General features: G+C 44.9%; 1 protein-coding gene across 3 annotated transcripts in view; it reads left to right on the top strand.

Moving 5' to 3' along the window:
• Positions 1–17991, top strand: part of TMC5 (transmembrane channel like 5) — a 50318-nt gene that overhangs the window by 9240 nt on the left and 23087 nt on the right. For 2 of the 3 annotated variants that reach the window (XM_060648629.3, XM_060648628.3), the window contains 6 exons: positions 4085–4184; positions 7045–7132; positions 7604–7852; positions 11537–11688; positions 13417–13561; positions 14967–15122. In XM_060648629.3, the coding sequence (XP_060504612.3) occupies positions 4085–4184; positions 7045–7132; positions 7604–7852; positions 11537–11688; positions 13417–13561; positions 14967–15122 (890 nt within the window). Of the gene's footprint in view, positions 1–1388; positions 1924–4084; positions 4185–7044; positions 7133–7603; positions 7853–11536; positions 11689–13416; positions 13562–14966; positions 15123–17991 lie in introns of those variants that run through there. The other variant, XM_060648630.3, reaches the window with a different exon arrangement.

Genomic DNA, 17991 nt, shown 5'->3' with positions numbered 1-17991 from the left:
ATGCTTTGCACCCAGGAAGCACCCAGCATGTGGTAGGTACTCACAAATGTTCATTTATTTATAAATGAATAAATGATACATCAGCATCTTGTTACAGGAAGGGGCCAGGGCTAAGTGATTAAGACGCCCTGCTTTGGGTCTAGATGGACCTGGGTTTGACCTTCAGTTCTACTACTTGCTTGTTTTGTAACCTTAGGCAAATTACATCTTTGGGCTTCAGTTTTCTTAGCTATAAAAGGGGTTTATCGTTGTATATACTGCATAGGGTGATTATGAAAATTAAATTATATACTCTATTTTAAGTACTGGGCCTGCAGTAATGGCAGGTATTCTTACTGTTAATTATCATTGGTGGGGAGGAGGAATAGAGTTCCGGTCCAATTCTGTCATTTAATGAAAGTGTGATGAAGACGGCAGTCAGGGTGGGGGGTCAACTCATTTCTGTGCACCTCAGTTTCCCCAACTATTAAATAAACAACTTGGCCGAGGTGATTTCCAAATCAGGTCTATTGGATAGAAATCGTGTTCAAGTGCCTTGTTCTGACATAGGATGGCTTAGCAATTTTTTTTTTCATGTAACAAGAAGTGTGGAGGGAAGGGGTTCACAGTTTGTGTGGCAGCTCTGTCAGGATGCTCTCAAGGACTGAGCTCTTTCTATACCTTCTTTCTCCACCATCCTTCTCAGGTGAGCATTTGTCCTCTTGTTTTCAAAATGGTGGCCTCTGGTGAGGAAGAAGGAAAAATGGTGAAAGGTAAAAGGTGAAACTAGGCAGACTGTCACCTTTTGAAAAGCATTCCTGGAGCTCTATGTCTCACTGGCCAGAATGGGGTTACAAGTCTATCTTTAACCACAAAGGAAGCCAGGAGAATTTTAACTGAGCACAGTGCCTACACAGGAAAGGTGGCTTCTGGGGGTATGGGAAAAATGGAGGGCGGATATGAGGAGGCAGACAAATGGCAGGGCATGACCCAAGGCAGTCAGGAGATAATAATTATATTAATATAAATTTTTTTTTGAGAGAGAGTGCATGCATGAGCAGGGGAGATGGGCAGAGAGAGAGAAAGAGAGAATCCCAAGCAGGCTCCATGCTCAGCACAGAGCCCCACACAGGGCTCAATTTCACAACCTGATCAGAAATCAAGAGTCAGACACTCAAATGACTGAGCCACCCAGGTGCCCCATTAATTGTATTACTGTAAAACTGTCTGGATGTATACAGGCAGGAAAAATCATATACATATAAAATACAAGTTTTAGGCCAGGGGCACCAAATTAAAAAAGGAAAATCTTGCCCTTTGATTATGAGTCGCTTAGAAGAATCTCTGCCTTCTGTTTCTAGAACTCTATTGTCTTTAATGAAGGATTCTGTTTCCAATTTCTTACCTAGCTACCAAGACAGAAGTCCTACAGGAAAACACACCTCTGCATGAGGAGACCCCTCTGTACAGATGTAGGGAGTTATGTTATGATTTGTGTAGGACTGGCTTTGGCAATCTCATCCTTGTCTTTTAAAAAGTGTGAATGGGGCATCCCTCTGTGATCGTCATCATATTTCCTGGTGGCTCCTGACGATGTCAGTGTGACTGCTCTATGAGGTCTTTGGAAGGCCACTCCAGGGGAGAACAAGCCTTGGAGGAGGCAAGAGATGCTTTCTGATGACCAACTGAATGAAATCATCGTCGAGGCAGAGAATGTTCCATCTCGGGTTGTTCCAGAAAAGACACCAGTGAACTCAAGCTTCAGTATGGTCTCATCCATTTCTGACATCGATGTGACAGACTCTCAGAGTTTTGGCAACCCAGATGACAAAAAGAGCAAGCAGTTGTTGAGGTTTTCCACATCTTTGAATGAATCATTTCTTCAGACCCTGCATCGTAGCCCAGGAAGTGTGGGCATAGACACTTCACATGAAAATATTCAAGGTGGTGAGACACTGGGGGAAAGGAGTTAGGAAGGGCATGAGGAAGGCCTCCAAGCTGTCCACAAGGTTTTTTACTTTTAAGACATGAAATAGGTTGAAGTTTGGTGGATGATCTAAGCACGCTACGGATGGATCCAGGAAGGGGTCACTTTGGGAGCACCTAACACCTAAAAAGGAGTTTACCATGACCAAGCTCATTTTCTTTCTTCTTATTTTTTTAAAGTTTACTTATTTTTGAGAGAGCACAAGTGGGGGAGAAGGAGAGAGAGGGGAACAGAGGATCCGAAGCTGGCTTCGTGCAGACAACAACAAGCCCAATGTGGGACTCGAACTCAAGAACTGCAAGACCATGGCATAAGCTGAAGTCAGATGCTCAACTGACTGAGCCACTCAGGCACCTCCCCCGCCCCCCAAGCTCACTTCTGTACCTGGCAGTCTGCCAAGCACTTCCTCTTTTTTCCATCGAATTTAGTTTTACTTATTCCCCACACTTTGAGGCTGGCACATTTGTCGCTTCCATTTGCTTGATGAGCAATTAAATGACCTGGCAGAACCAGGGCCCAAATACAGGTCTGTCTGGCCTGATGCCTTAACTGCTGTCCTGCTTTAGTCCATTTTCTCCCCACCCTGGATTTGGCAACATAGGATGGCCCTTATTGCCAAGTCTGCCATGACACCAGGTCTTAGCTGATACTGCCTCCCTGCCTTTCTGCTCCTGAGGCCAAACAGTGGTTTCTCAGCTGCTTGTGTCTGTTTCATCTCATAATGCTCCAGTCATGAAGTCCAGGCATTGTCAGTGATTTCTAAGAGGGGAAAAAATCCATTCTCACTAAAGCATTTTGTGGGTTTAGCCCCTTTATTGAAGATTGGGGTGTCTCCTCTCATGCTGCTGTCTCCCCACATCACTGTGTTCTTTCCTCCTCCTCCTAGTCCTTTCTTCCTCTCTGTCTAGCCCCCCATCCCTCTCAGGAGAGACACAAATTCCTTGTCTTCAGCAGAGTGAGTTGGTGGCCCTCTTTTGGGGATTTCCTTTTCACCCCAACTAGGTCAATTGTGGAGTTCCAGCTCTATAACTCAACCAGGGAGCCATACCATTCTGTTGTTACCCCAGTGGTAGTCCCCCAACTGGCTTCCTCATTGTTACAAGATGGTGACAGCAGTTCCAGGCTTCACATGTGGCCACGACAACATCCAGAGGAAGAAGAATCTGTCTTTTTCTTGTTTTTGTTTTTTCTTTTTTGAGAAGGAAGAAGCCTTTTCCAAGAAACTCCTCAGCAGACCATGCATCGCAGAACATTGGCCAACATCTTGTTACATGCTCATGCCTAAATCAGTCACCTGCAACAATCAGTGTGGACTCATGGGACTCACGCCCTGTGCCTGAAGATGGGTCCCACCCTGCAGAAGCTCAGGGCCTTGGGACAGAGGGGGTAGATTCCCAAACAAAATCAGTATTCTTTTAAAAAGGAGAGATAACTTGGGTAGATGGCCAGCAGTATCTGTTGATACTGAGAAGATGGGGGACTCGTTCCAAGGGGGCAAGAGAGCATATATGACAACAGTCAAGAAATGTAAAGAAGATAATGCTCAGTCCATTAAGTGTCTGACTCTGGCTCAGGTCATGATCTTGAGGTCCATGAGCCTGGGCCCCGCATCGGGCTCTGTGCTGACAGCTCGGAGCCTGGAGCCTGCTTCACATTCTGTGTCTCCCTCCCTCTCTCTCTCTCTCTCTCTCTGCCCCTCTCCCTGCTCTTGTGCTCTCTCTCTCTCAAAAATGAAAAAACATTAAAAAAAATTTTTTTAATGTAAATAAGATGCCTGGGCCTAGAGTACAGGGGTCAAGAGAAAATGGTGCAGGCAATCAAGTGAGGGAGGACAGTGAGCCTGGCCAGATGTGTAGGGGCTTGTTGGCTTCACTGGATATTTGTCATTGAAAAAAAGGAAAATATCAAATGTTGCATGCAAACATTATCATTTGCTTTGACTTTGAGAAATACGCCATGTTGCCATTTTGTTTTCATTTCTGGCTTTTGAGATCATTGAGTCCATATATTCTTTCCTTATGCCCTTATAACAACATGCTCTAAGTTCAGTGCTATCTTTTGAAATGCTGGTATTCTGTGAAAGAAACAGACTGAAACTCCATTTATTTTCCTCCACAGGACAAAAGTTAATCGCATCTTTGATACCAATGACCTCTAGAGACAGAATTAAAGCCATCAGGAATCAGCCAAGAACCATGGAAGAGAAAAGGAACCTTAAGTATGGACCCAAAGCTTTTCTTCTTTCCCAGATTTCATGTGAACCTCAGTCTTCTACTTTTGCCCCATCTCAGAAAGATAAGATAAGAAATAAATTCAAGAGAAAGGACAGTCTTGCTACAGAAGAATTCCAAATAATCTGTATAGATACTCCTCTGTCCTCTCAGCAGGAGAGCAGGCTATGCTTAGTGATGTGCTTTGAAAAGGTGGAGTATGAAAAGCAAGGAAGAGAAACGTTCCAGTGATGAGGTCTAGTTTACACTCCCCTTCAGCCAGGCGATCAAGGTTAGCATTGCCAGAGATATGTGGTCAGAAGAGCACATTCCCTCTGTGGTATTCTCTCCTAAAGACTGTAACCCCAGTGTCACCAGAGGAAAAAATCAGGCAACCCCTAATAGAGGGACATTCTGCAAAATACCTGACCAGTACGCCTCAAAATTGTCAAGGTCATTAAAAATAAGGGAAGTCTGGGGCACCCCGGTGGCTCAGTCAATTAAGCATCTGACTCTAGATTTCGACTCAGGTCATGATCTCATGGTTCATGAGTCTGAGCCCCTGCATCGGGCTCCACACTGTGTGAAGTCTGCTTGGAATTCTCTCTCTCTGCCCTTCCCCATCTCTCTTTGTCTCTCAAAGTAAATAAGTAAACTTAAAAAAAAAAGTCTGAAAAATTGTCAGAGACTAGAGGATTCTTTTTTTTAATTTAAAACATTTTTTTATTTTTTTATTTTAGAGAGAGTGAGCATGAGTGGGGGAGGGGTAGAAGGAGAGAGAGAGAATCTTCAGCAGGCTCCACGCTCAGCATGGAGCCTGACTTGGGGTTTGATCCCACGATCCTGGGATCATGACCTGAGCCAAATCAAGCAGACTAGAGGATCCTAAAGAGACATGACAACTAAATGCAATGTGGCATGGGATCCTGGAATAGAACACAGCATTCATGGAAGAATGAGTGAAATCAGAATCGTGTGAAGTTTAGGTAATTGTAGTATGCTAACATTGGTTTCTAATTTTGACAAACTATGACGGAAATGTAAGATGTTAATAGGAGAAAATGGTGAGTAGCGTATAGGAATTTTCTGTAGTTTTTTCAACTTTTCTACAAATCTTGAATTACTCTAAAATTCAAAGTTTACAAAAAGAAGGAGGAGGAGGAGGAGGAGGAGACCTCAAAAGCTTCCTAAGGCTAAGAATTAAAAAAAAAAAACAAGAGTGAAAGAGTGAGGGCTGTTTTAGGCTTCAGACTACTTCACATTTACTGTTCTTCAGCCTTTTTCTTTTTTTTTATGTTTATTTTTGAGAGAGAGAAAGAGTATGTGAGCCGGAGAGGGGCAGAGAGAGAGAGAGAGAGGGAGACAGAGGATCGGAAGCAGGCTCTGCGCAGTCAGCACAGAGCCCGATGTGGGGCTCAAACTCACGTTTGTGACCTGAGCTGATGTCGCATGCTTAACCGACTGAGCCACCCAGGTGCCCCACGGCCTTTTTCTTTTGCAACTTGTCATCTTGGCAGAAACTAGGAGAGTGGATGCAACAATTGCTATAAATAAATCAATAATGCATTTGTTCTGGGGTTGCAAAGATAACTTGCAAAGTCTGACAGCGGAGATGAATTTGTCAACAAGAAATGTACACATGAGAAAGAGGAAATCAGGCCAAGTCAAGGTAGAGGAGAATCCAGTGACAGGACTAGCTGGAGTGATACAGGCTGCCTGGGCAAAGCAGGAGGCCATGTGGACCAGGCTGTGGAGATAATGATGTGGGGATGGGCATTTGGGTGGATAAAACCAGGAAAGGACCAGAGCAAAGTAGCTGCGATGAATTCATGGAAAGGTAAAGATGCCAACTGTGGCTGGATCTTTTAAAAACACTCCTCCATTTCTAATGTTTTTATTTTATTTTTGAGAGAGAGAGTGTGCATGTGTGCACACACAAGCAGGGGAGGGGCAGAGAGAGAGGGAGACCGAGGATCCAATGGAGGCTCTGCACTGACAGCAGAGAGCCTAGCACGGGGCTTGAAACCACCAACCTTGAGGTCATGACCTGAGCCGAAGTCAGATACTTAACTGACTGAGCCACCCAGGCGCCCCTACAGTCTTCCATTTCAAACTCTGCATGCCTGCCTCTGTCATGGAATAAGGGTCTTGTGAGGGCCCCAAAGACTTTACAGCAGGATTTTTCAACCCCAGTATGCCTGATATTGGAGGATGGATCATTCTCTGTTGTGGGGGACTGTCCAGTTTATTGTAGGGGGTTTAGCACATCTCTGGTCTCTACCCACTAGAGGTCAGTAGCAAACCTCTCTCCCCTAGGTTTTTGACAATCAAAAATGTCTCCAGACTTTGCCAAATTGTTCCTTGGGGGGCAAAATCTCCCTAGGTTGAGAACCACTCAAGGGTGATGACTTATAGGACCCTTCCTCCTCCCCCTGCAACAGTTATCACTCATACCCTCTGCCCTTCCCCCTGCTCTTTCCATTCCAGCCATCCTGGCCTCCTTGGGGGTCTCATGTTGGCTGTTCCCTCTGCCACGGAGCAGTCCCTTATCCATACAACTAACCCCTGCCCTCCTTCAAGATTTTGCTCAAATATCATGCTATTTCAAATTATAACACAGTCCCCATCCCAGTGTTTCCCATCGCCTTATCCTGTTCTATTTCCCTTTTTCTTTCCATAGTATAAATCACCATTTCTTTATTGTCTTTCCCTTCCAACTAGGATATCTTCTCCATGAGGCAGGGAAATCATTCTCTTTGTCTCACTACCTGGGTTGTGCCTAGTACACCATAGACACTCAGTAAATATTTGGGGAATGCAGCGATTACGGCATTGGTATCTCTCCCTTTCTTCTGGCATTCCCCACAGGAAAATGGTTGACAAAGAGAAAAGTAAGCAATCCCACCGTATCCTTGAGCTCAACTGCTGTGCTCAGTGTCTGAACTCCATTTCACGGGTAAGAGGCCTTTATTGCAGTCAACAAAATGGGCATGATAAGGGGTAAAAAGGTACCCCTTGCAGAGTGGGACGAAAGGTACCCAAGGGGAAGAGGAACCAAAATTCAGGGCTGTTTCATTGAAAGCCATAGAAATTGGGTTGGTCTAGGTGCAGAGAAACCAGGTGGGCATGCAAAGGTGTATAAGAGGTTGCTGAGTTATTTGGACAGCATAGCTATTGTGAACGTCACCTTCAACAGCAAACCTGGGATATAGGAGAATAATATAGGAGAATAATAATAGGAGAATAATAGCACTCACCTGGAAGAGTGGCCTGTCAAATTAAATGAGATAATGTTTGCAAACACGCTGAGCGCATGCCTGGCACGTTATAACGCTCTGAAAATAGTGGCCGTTTTTGCTAGGATGGGACCTGCTCATAGGTGTTTGTTGAGTGACTGTCTACCACATGCTTTGTGCCCCTACCCCAGGCTTACCGTAGATCTAAGAACAGCCTGTCAGAACTGCTCAGTTACATCAGCCTATGGCAGAAGACGTTCAAGGTCATTGGAGGCAAGTTTGGAACGAGCGTCCTCTCCTATTTTAACTTTCTGAGGTGGCTTTTGAAGTTCAACATTTTCTCGTTCATCGTGACCTTCAGCTTCATCATCATCCCTCAGTTTACTGTGCCTGAAAAGAACACCCTCCAATTCACCGGATTGGAATTTTTCACCGGGGCGGTAAGTTCTCCCATTTCCCCCCACCTGGAAATCCACCACCTCAGAAACCCCCAGACGTACCTTCCAGACCCCTCGTTTTGCCTGGGAGTCAACTGATAGGGAAAGTGGGACTTTGAAATGTGTTTCTTTTTTTCCCTAAAAGTAACATATACACAACACAGGAGACTTTCTGTCTCTAGAGGTAATCATATTAATAGTTTGTGTTGTTCACTGTCTCCTTTTCTGTGCACACACGGACACATGTATATGTGTACGTATACATCCCTTTCTTCTGTTTCCACTTTCTTTTGTTTTTTAACAAAAGATGAATCATTCACATATACCACCTATGACTCACTTTCTTTCATCTGCTTTGTGGTGGATATGTCATATTGGTGTTTGTAGAGCTACCTTTTTTTTCTTTTTTCTTTTTCTTTGTACAAAATACAATGCTCCTTTTAAAGTTCCTACTGTAAATTTTTTGAAAAATGTTTATTTATTTTTGAGAGACAGAGAGAGCAGGGGAGGGGCAGAGACAGAGGGGGGGAAAGTTGCTACTGTAAAAGAGAGAAAATTAGGTGAAGGTCCACATTAGTCTTCTTCCCTTGTCTAATGGCCTAGCTTAGAGCCTATCTTTGTCCACTGTTTTTCTTCCTTCTTCTTTCCTAAAGAAAACAGGATACTACAGGTTTTTGCAACATTTTTTTGTTTTACTATGTATCTTGAGCATCTATATAGATCCACAGTACTCTTTTTTTTTTTTTTTTAATATTTATTTGTTTTTGAAAGAGAGAGCATGAGTGGGGGAGGGGTAGAAGAGAGCAAAACACAGAATCCGGAGCAGGCTCCAGGCTCTGAGCTGTCAGCGCAGAGTTGGAGTCAGGGCTCGAACTCACTAGTTGTGAGATCATGACCTGAGCGAAAGTCAGACACTTAACCGACTGAGCCACCCAGGCGTCCCAGTCCATAGTATTCTTTTTAACAGCAGCTATAATTTGTTTACCCATCTCCCTATTGACACTTATAGCCCCTGCCTTGTGAGTTTACCTTCTAGAAGAGATTTCTGCCACTAGCATTCTGTAGACCAGGGACTGACAAACTATAGCTGGGGCCAAATCTGGCCTGCCGCCTAGTGTTGTACAGCCAATGAACTAAGATTGGTTTGTACATTTTTAAATGGTTGAAAAAAAATCAAAACAGGGATGACATTTTGTGAAACATGAAAATTATACGTGAAATTCAAATTTGTGTCCATAAATAAAGTCCTTCTGGAACTTGGTCACATCCATTTGTTTAGGTGTCTGTGACGCCTTCCTGCTACGGTGGCCGAGTGGAGTTGTTGCTATAGCTACCAAGCCAGATATTTATTATCTAGCTCTTCACAGAAAAAATTTGCCGACTCTTGAAGTAGAATGTTCAAAATCAAGTTCTCCCATTTATCTTTTTAAATTTCTTTTTCTGTTAAAAATTCTCCCTTGTGTTAAGTGCATTAAGTGAGAATTATTATTATGTAAATTTCTTCCTCATTTACTTTCATTCTCCTTGTTGTGATGTATATTTTTAATTTAATTAACTTATTTTTTAGGGCTTTGTTTTTATTTTTATTTAAAAAAAATTTTTTTAACATTTACTTATAATTGAGAGACAGAGAGACACAGAGCATGAGCAGGGGAGGGGCAGAGAGAGAGCGAGACACAGAATCTGAAGCAGGCTCCAGGCTCTGAGCTGTCAGCACAAAACCTGATGCGGGGCTCGAACTCAAAAACTGCGAGATCATGACCTGAGCCGAAATCGGACGCTTAACCGACTGAGCCATCCAGGTGCCCCTAGGGCTTTATTTTTTAAAGATTATTTACTTATTTTGAGATGAAGCACAAACAGGTGAGGGGCAGGGAGAGAGAGAATCCCAAGCAAGGCTCCATGCTGTCAACACAGAGCTGGATGCAGGGCTCGAACCCATGAACCGTGAGATCATGACCTGAGCTGAGATCAAGAATTGGATGCTTAACTGAGCCCCCCAGGCACCCTGATCTATATTTTTTATATTTGTATATATGTAACATTTTATTATGAAAAAATTCAAACATACAGGAAATAAAGAGTAGTAAATGAACACTCATATGCCTACTATGCAGGTTTCTAAATTGTTAAAGTTTAACCACATTGTTTTATCTTACTATTTTTTGTAAGCATTTCACAGTAAATTACAGACATTAGGACATTTTACTCCAAATTTCTTCAACATGCATCTTTGCAACATAAGGACACTTTCTGCAGTTATCACACCTAGCAAAATTAAAAATATCATTCAAAATCCAGACTATATTCAAATCTTCCCAGTGGTCCCCAAAATGTCTTTCATAGCTTGTTTGTTCAGACCAGGATCCAATTAAAGCCCCAGTTTGCATTCAGTTACTTTTTCTCTGAATTCGCAATTAATCTAGAATGATCTCTCCAGGGGCGCCTGGGTGGCTCAATCAGTTAAGCAGCCAACTTCAGCTCAGGTCATGATCTTACAGTCCATGAGTTTGAGCCCCGCATCAGGCTCTGTGCTGACAGCTCGGAGCCTGGAGCCTGCTTCAGGTTCTGTGTCTCCCTCTGTCTCTGCCCCTCCCTTGCTCATGCTCTGTCTCTCTCTGTCTCAAAAATAAATAAAAACATTAAAAAAAAATTTTTTTTAATAAAAAATAAGAAAAAAAGAATGATCTCTCCAGACACAGCCCTCTCTTTTCTTGACATTGGCTTGTTGCAGAAACCAGGCCAGTTGTTATACAAACTCCAACATCCTACCTTGTGGAATCAATTGTTTCCTTATAGTCTCTCTGACTTGTTCCTCTGGCCCGTGTTTCCTGTAAATTGCAATTTAGACCTAACAGCTTGATTTGTTTCATATCAAACATGTTTGACTATAATACTTAACATGGTCATGTTAAGATGACAGAGGCCCATCATGGTTGGCTGTCCTGGTTTTAGTCATGCTTTGCTTGGTCACTGGGTTCAGGTGGTGACAGCTGGGTCCCTCCACTGTAAGGAGGGTTTGAGAGTCCTTTCCCAACTCAAAGAGCCTAGTGATAGGGGCGCCTGGGTGGCTTGGTCGGTTGAGTGTCCGACTTCGGCTCAGGTCATGATCTCACAATCCGTGAGTTCGAGCCCCGCGTCGGGCTCTGTGCTGACAGCTCAGAGTCTGGAGCCTGTTTCAGATTCTGTGTCTCCCTCTCTCTGTGACCCTCCCCCGTTCATGCTCTGTCTCTCTCTGTCACAAAAATAAATAAAAAAACAAAAACAAAAACAAAAAAACAAAGAGCCTAGTGATAAAACAACTATTTTTTTTTTAAATGTTTATTTATTTTTGAGACAGAGGGAGACAGAGGGAGACAGAGCGCAAGTGGGGGAGGGGCAGAGAAAGAGGGAGACACAGAATCCGAAACAGGCTCCAGGCTCTGAGCTGTCAGCACAGAGCCCGATGCCGGGCTCGAACCCATGAGCTGTGAGATCATGACCGGAGCCGAAGTCAGACTCTTAACTGACTGAGCTACCCAGGTGCCCCCAAACATCTGTGTTCTCAGTGACCTTGGGTGCCCTGCCAACAAAATGTCGAAACTGACTGATGCAAGTTTCTTGCAGATGGAAAAGGTGAAGGGTGCTGACCATTGTCATTGTTTTCTCAAGAGACCCACCTGACCTCTGGCTTCTTGCCTCTTTCAGGGTTATTTTCAGGACACGGTGATGTACTATGGCTTTTACACCAACTCTACGGTCCAACACGGGAGCAGTGGGGCACCCTACAACATGCAGCTGGCCTACATCTTCACAACCGGAGCGTGTTTGATCGTCTGTTTTTTCAGTTTGCTATTTAGGTATGGAGTATCTGCATTTCTCGATCCTCAGCTCATTTTGGATTTAGGTAAAATTCAAGAGACTCAAAAGTTCCCCAGGAAACAGTTTCTCTCCAATTTTGACTTTCTATTGCTGTCTGAGCATTCCCGTTTTGTAACACAAACTGTAAGTTTGGATAAAGAAGAGAGGTTTTTGTGTGCTTTCAGGGAAATTGGTCAGTCTGAAAATAGGGATGCAGTGACCCCACTAGTTATATGGAAGGAAGGGCATGGATAGGCAATTGTCCCTTGACAACTGTCAAAGAGGAGGTACAGATGTTCAACCTTTGTATTCGTTTTCCTAGGTCTTCCTAGGACCTTTCCTCGGTCTTCCATAACAACGTACCACAGATGGGGTTGCTTAAACAACAGAAATATATCTTCTCAAGTTCTGGAAGCTAGAAGTGTAAGATCAAGGTCCTGGCAGGGTTGGTTTCTTCCGAGGCCTCCCTGTGGCTTATAGATGCCTGCCTTCTCACCGTGACCTAACAGGGTCTTTCTCAGTGCATGTCTGAGTCCTAATCTTCTCTTCTTATAAAGACACCAGTCATATTGGATGAGGGCCCGCCTTGATGACCTCATTTTAACGTAATTGCCTCTATAAAGATCTTATCTGCAAATACTGTTGCTTTCTGAAGGTTAGGGGGTTAGGGGTTAGGCTCTCAGCATAGGAGTTTTTAGGGTGTATAGTTCAGCCTATAACAACCTCACTGCCAGCACACAATTCAGAGTAAAATGAGATTTCGTTTTGTCCTATCAAACCAGGAAAAGTTTCTAAAGCTACTGTTAGTGGTGGCAAATTTTGGAAAGGTATTGACTCAGCACTTTTTACATGCCAGGCTCAGTGCTGAGTGCTTCCTCGGCTGATTTCACTGAGTCCTGCTGACGTCTCCATGATATTAGCATCTGCCTTTATCAAGTGCTTACTGTTATAACCACTACATTGATTCTTGTGGCTGACTGAACAATTCCCCCGCCTCCCAAAGATGTCCAAGTCCTAATCCCCAGAACCCGTGAATATCTTACTTTACCTGGCAAAAGGGACTTTGTAGATGAGACTGAGTTAAGGATCTTAAAATGGGCCAGTTAATCATAAGGGTCCTTGTAAGTGGGAGGCAGGAAGGTCAAGATCAGACAGAATGGAAGCTGCAGCTCTCCTGGCTTTGAAGACAGGAGGGACCATCAGCCAAGGAATGCAGGCAGCCTCTAGAAGCTGGAAGAGGCAGGGAAACACATTTCCTGCTAAAGGATAGGAAGGAACACAGCTCTGCTGACACCTTGATTTTAGAAACATTTTCCGATTTCTGACTTCCAGTAAGAGAATAAGTAGACATGTGTTGTTTTAAGCCACGTAAGTTTGGGACAGTTTGGTACAGCAGCTAGAGGAAACTAATACAACTCTCATATAAGCTCTGTGGGTGGGTACTATTATTATCCCTGTTATATAGATGTGGAAACTGAGGCTCATTGCAGTTAAAATAACAAAGATCTCCCAGCTGGCAATCCAGGATTATAAGACAGACCTATGAGATCTTGAAGCCAGTGCTCTTAACCATTATGTTTGTGATCACACTGTTCCAGTAGAACCTGAGGTTGACTGTTCCACAGTGCCTATCACTGTTAATGGTAGGACTCCCCTTTGTTTAATTCCTGCACTCCCCAATGCCTGTTTCAATAACACTTGAGTATTTTGGTTTCTGCCTTCCCTAGCATGGCCAGGAATTTCCGGAACAACTTTATTAACCCTCACATCTACTCCAGAGGCATCACTAAACTTATTTTCTGCTGGGACTTCACCATCACTCATGAAAGAGCTGTCAAGTTGAAACAGAAGAATCTTAGCACGGAGATAAGGGTAAGACAGGCTTGCTTTACACAACACCTTCCCACAGCTAAGTTCCTTTACTATGTGTGTAACTTTTCTTTTTTTTTTTAATTAAAAAATGTAATTTATGAAAGAGAGAGCATACATGCGAGCTGGGGAAAGACAGAGAGAGGGAGACAGAGGATCTGAAATGGGCTGTGTACAGACAGCAGAGAGCCTGATGCGGGACTTGAACCCATGAACCATGTGATCATGACCTGAGCTGAAGTTGGATGCTTAACCAGCTGAGTCTAGAGACTTTTATTTTTTTTAATGTTTATTTATTTTTGAGAGAGAGACGCACAGACTATGAGCGGGGGAGAGGCAGAGAGGGAGACACGGAATCTGCAGCAGGCTCCAGGCTCTGAGCTGTCAGCACAGAGCTTGATGTGAGGCTTGAACCCACAAACTACAAGGTCATGACCTCAGCTGAAGTCAGACGCCTAACTGACGGAGCCACCCAGGCACCCCATATCTAGACTTTTTCGATTGTCACAGTTAGGGGGAGGGTGCTACTGGATGTTGCTAAACATTCTGCTGTGCACAGGAGAGTTGTCACAATACAGAATTACTGGCTGAAAATGTTAATAATGCCAAGGGTGAGAAACCTTGGTCTATAGGAAAAAACTTACTAAAAAGAAAGAAAAGAGAGAGAGAGAGAGAAAAAAAACCAGAAACAAATATACCCAACCCCAGACTCTTTTTTTTTTTTTTTAATTTTTTTTTTTTAACGTTTATTTATTTTTGAGACAGAGAGAGACAGAGCATGAACGGAGGAGGGTCAGAGACAGGGAGACACAGAATCTGAAACAGTCTCCAGGCTCTGAGCTGTCAGCCCAGAGCCTGACGCGGGGCTCGAACTCACGGACTGCTAGATCATGACCTGAGCCGAAGTCGGCCGCTTAACTGACTGAGCCACCCAGGCGCCCCCCAACCCCAGACTCTTAAATACAGAGGACAAACTGGATGTTGCTAGAGGGGACGTGGGTGGAGGGGTACATAATAGGAAAAAAAAAGAGGGAGAATAATTTGTAAGCAAAGAGGCTTTGACAAGAGGTTTGAAGATGTTAAATTCATTGGTGTAGATACCCAGCCTTGTTCTTCAAAAAAGATTTTCTTGGCACCTCAAAGTGCTTTCCTCAAGAGCACAGTCCCACTCTGTTGGGCCTGTTTCTCTAAGATGGAAAAGGTGTTTGGCACAGTGATAGAGGTTCTTGGTCCATTTGAGATTTCCCCATGGGTCTCTCATAGTCCACGTCCATCATGAACTTCCCCCTTTCTCTCTCCTGTGGATCTGGGGTGGGTTGTGTCTCAGAGTGGCTGAGATTCACCTGCTGAGTCTTTGCTAACAGGTGATAGGGTACTGTGGGCTGACCTGACTTCCTTGTGTGTATAGGAAAACCTGTCAGAAATCCGTCAGGAGAACGTCAAGTTAACGCTCAATCAGCAGCTGATTCACGTGTTGGCCCACCTGGCAGCCTGGGTCGTCTCTACTGGAGTGGCCATTGCCTGCTGCGTAGCTGTTTATTACCTGGCTGAGAACAACTCAGAGGTAACCAGAGGGGCAGGGACACTGGGGGCCAGAGCACAAAACCAGGTGAAGGGATGAGATACTGGAGGGAGGCGGTATGGAGCTGCTACTGAACTCAGACTCTGTGGTGGGCAACACTGGCATCAGCCGGAAGCTTGTGAAAAAATGCAGGATCTTGTGTCCCTGCCTGGGCTCACAGCCTCAGAATCTGTATCCTGACAATGCCCCCTGGTGATGTGTATGCACGCTTCAGGGTAAGAAGCTCTGGGTCCGTGGAGAGATGGGAACTTTGGGCAGCAGACGTGGGATTAAGTTTTGGTTTCTTCCTTTATTATTATATTCCTAACACCTCCCACTGCCCCTGGCACTGAGCAGACACTCCAAGTGTTGTGATCTGATGGACTCTGGTGAGCCATTTAACCTTTCTGAGCTCTGGATTCCTCACTTGCAAACCAGGAATGATCGTACCTGGCTTTGTAGGTGTGAGGTCAGGACTAGAAAAAAGTTTTGTGAAGAGTCTACTCTGTGCCCAGTATTGTGACTAATAAAGGAATATTACCTTTTTTTTTTTTTTTTTTTTTTGCAAATGATATAAACTCTGAGACTAATTTGCTGGATGGTCTGGGCAAAGTACTGTTTTTCTGTAGGTTTAAGCTTTTCCCCTGGAAATAGAACTAATTGTAGCCAGTTTGCCGACCTCTAGAATTGTGGTACAGGTTGGTCGGATTATTTCACTTTCTTTAATGACTTCCTATTTTTACCCTCAATATAAATTTATCCTCCATGGCATGATTGACAGATCTTGTATGATCTGATCCCTGCCCACATCTCTAGCTTCAACACCCCACAACTACCCATATCCTACACTAGCAACACTAAATGGTGTATCCACAGTTCCCTGAGCACGCCATGTTTTTCCTTTTCTCTCGGTAGGAAAACATGCAGTTCATTCTCTACCCAACCTGCCCTAATTCCCTCATTGGGCAAATTCCTCCTCCTCCTTCCCCTCCTCCTCCTCCTCCTCCCCCTCTTCCTCCTCCTCCTCCCCCTCCTCCTCCCCCTCCTCCTCCTCCTCCTCCTCCCCCTCCTCCTCCTCCTCCTCCCCCTCCTCCTCCTCCTCCTCCCCCTCCTCCTCCTCCCCCTCCTCCTCCTCCCCCTCCTCCTCCTCCTCCCCCTCCTCCTCCTCCTCCCCCTCCTCCTCCTCCTCCTCCCCCTCTTCCTCCTCCTCCTCCTCCTCCTCCTCCTCCTCCAGACCTCAGCATGGTGCTGTTTCCTCAGCAAATTTTCTCTCACCCCCACCACCCTCACTAGACTGTGTTGGGCGCTCCTGACTCTGCAAGCTTTCCCTGTGCTCTTGTCATGTGTGGTATTGAAAATGCCTGTTTATGCAGGTATCTTTACGTATCTTCAAAAGATAGTAGCTGGGCTCTAGGCCCAATATTTGACACATAGTAGGTGCACAACCAAATGGATGAACAAGTGAATGAGAAGCCAGCAAGAAAATGGGTGTGGGATTATAACACTAAGAGTTTGCCGTTAACCATGTTGAGATGTGCCATCAAATAGGGGAAATTAAGTCTCAGTGCTTAAGGGCCTGGCAATGCCTACCCAGGGTAGAAACTGTGACCAGGCAGCTGTAGGCATAAAGAATCCTTCTGAGTTTCTTCTTCACCTGGAAGGTTTTCTCCACACCCACCTGAAGTGAAGGAGGGCAGCTAAGGAGGTGAGGAGGCAGAAGTGGAGCCTATTGTTTGAACATCTGCTCAATGCCAGGCAGGAGCAACCCTTTGTACAACTCTAGGGGTCACATTCATGGGCAGCTACAATCTTCTGTGAATGATGTCTCACCTATGTTGTTGAGGGGCCAGACCTGGCCTTATTTGGTTTCATTCAATTCTTTTATTTTTATTTATTTACTTTAATGTTCATTTATTTTTGAGAGAGCGCAAGCGGGGGAGGGGCAGAGAGAGGGGGACAGAGGATCTGAAGCGGGCTCTGCGCTAACAGGCTGACAGCAGCAAGCCCGACGTGGGGCTCGAACTCGGAAACAGGAGATCATGACCTGAGCTGAAGTCTGCCGCTCAACTGACTGAGCCACCCAGGCGCCCCAATTCTTTTATTGTTTTTAATTAGGGCATCAACTGAGAGAGAAACAGAGAAGGAGAGAGAGAGAACATGCACTTATGTGTGCATGAATAGGGGAGAGGAAAAAAGAGAGGGGGAGAGAGAATCCCAGGCAGGCTTCACGCTGTCAGTGCAGAGCCCGACTCTGAGCTTGATCTCATTCTCATGAACCATGAGATGATGACCTGAGCCAAAATCGAGTCAGAAGCTTAATCGACTGAGCTACCCAGGCGCCCCTCATTTAATTCTTGCAATGACTCTGTGGGTCACATGATAATCTCCCCATCACACAGACAGGAAAAGAGGCCCAGGGAAGCTATGCATCTGGCTTCAGACCTTATAGCTCATAAGCATGGGAGAGGGGACAACATTTGAACCCAGGTTACCTTGGCTACAAAAATACTTCCAAAAGTGCAAGTGGGGCTTTTGAAACCACCCAGAGATAAAGGGAGGCAGGGTCAGGCCTAGGGGTGGGAAGGAGGTAGTGTGAGACAGAAGATAAATCCACTGGAATCCTTGACTCCAAGGATTCCTGGTTGAGGGCAGCCTTCACCCCACTCCAAACCAAGTGCCAGGGTGTTGCATCCACATGAAGGAAGGGGGTGCCTCTTTGGACCTCATAGGAAGGTGTGCCATGGGCTAACAGAGGCTCCCTTTCCCCTGATTCAGCACCCAAGAAAAGCCTGGTGAAAATGAATAGGGCCACGCAGGAGACAGGCGGAGAAAGTCTGCAGCGCTCAATACCCTTGTACTATAGCTTCCGCGG

Source organism: Panthera onca, chromosome E3, assembly GCF_046562875.1.
Source record: "Panthera onca isolate mPanOnc1 chromosome E3, mPanOnc1 haplotype 2, whole genome shotgun sequence".
Taxonomy (NCBI): Eukaryota; Metazoa; Chordata; class Mammalia; order Carnivora; family Felidae; genus Panthera; species Panthera onca.
This window is presented reverse-complemented; position numbering and strand designations above follow the sequence as displayed.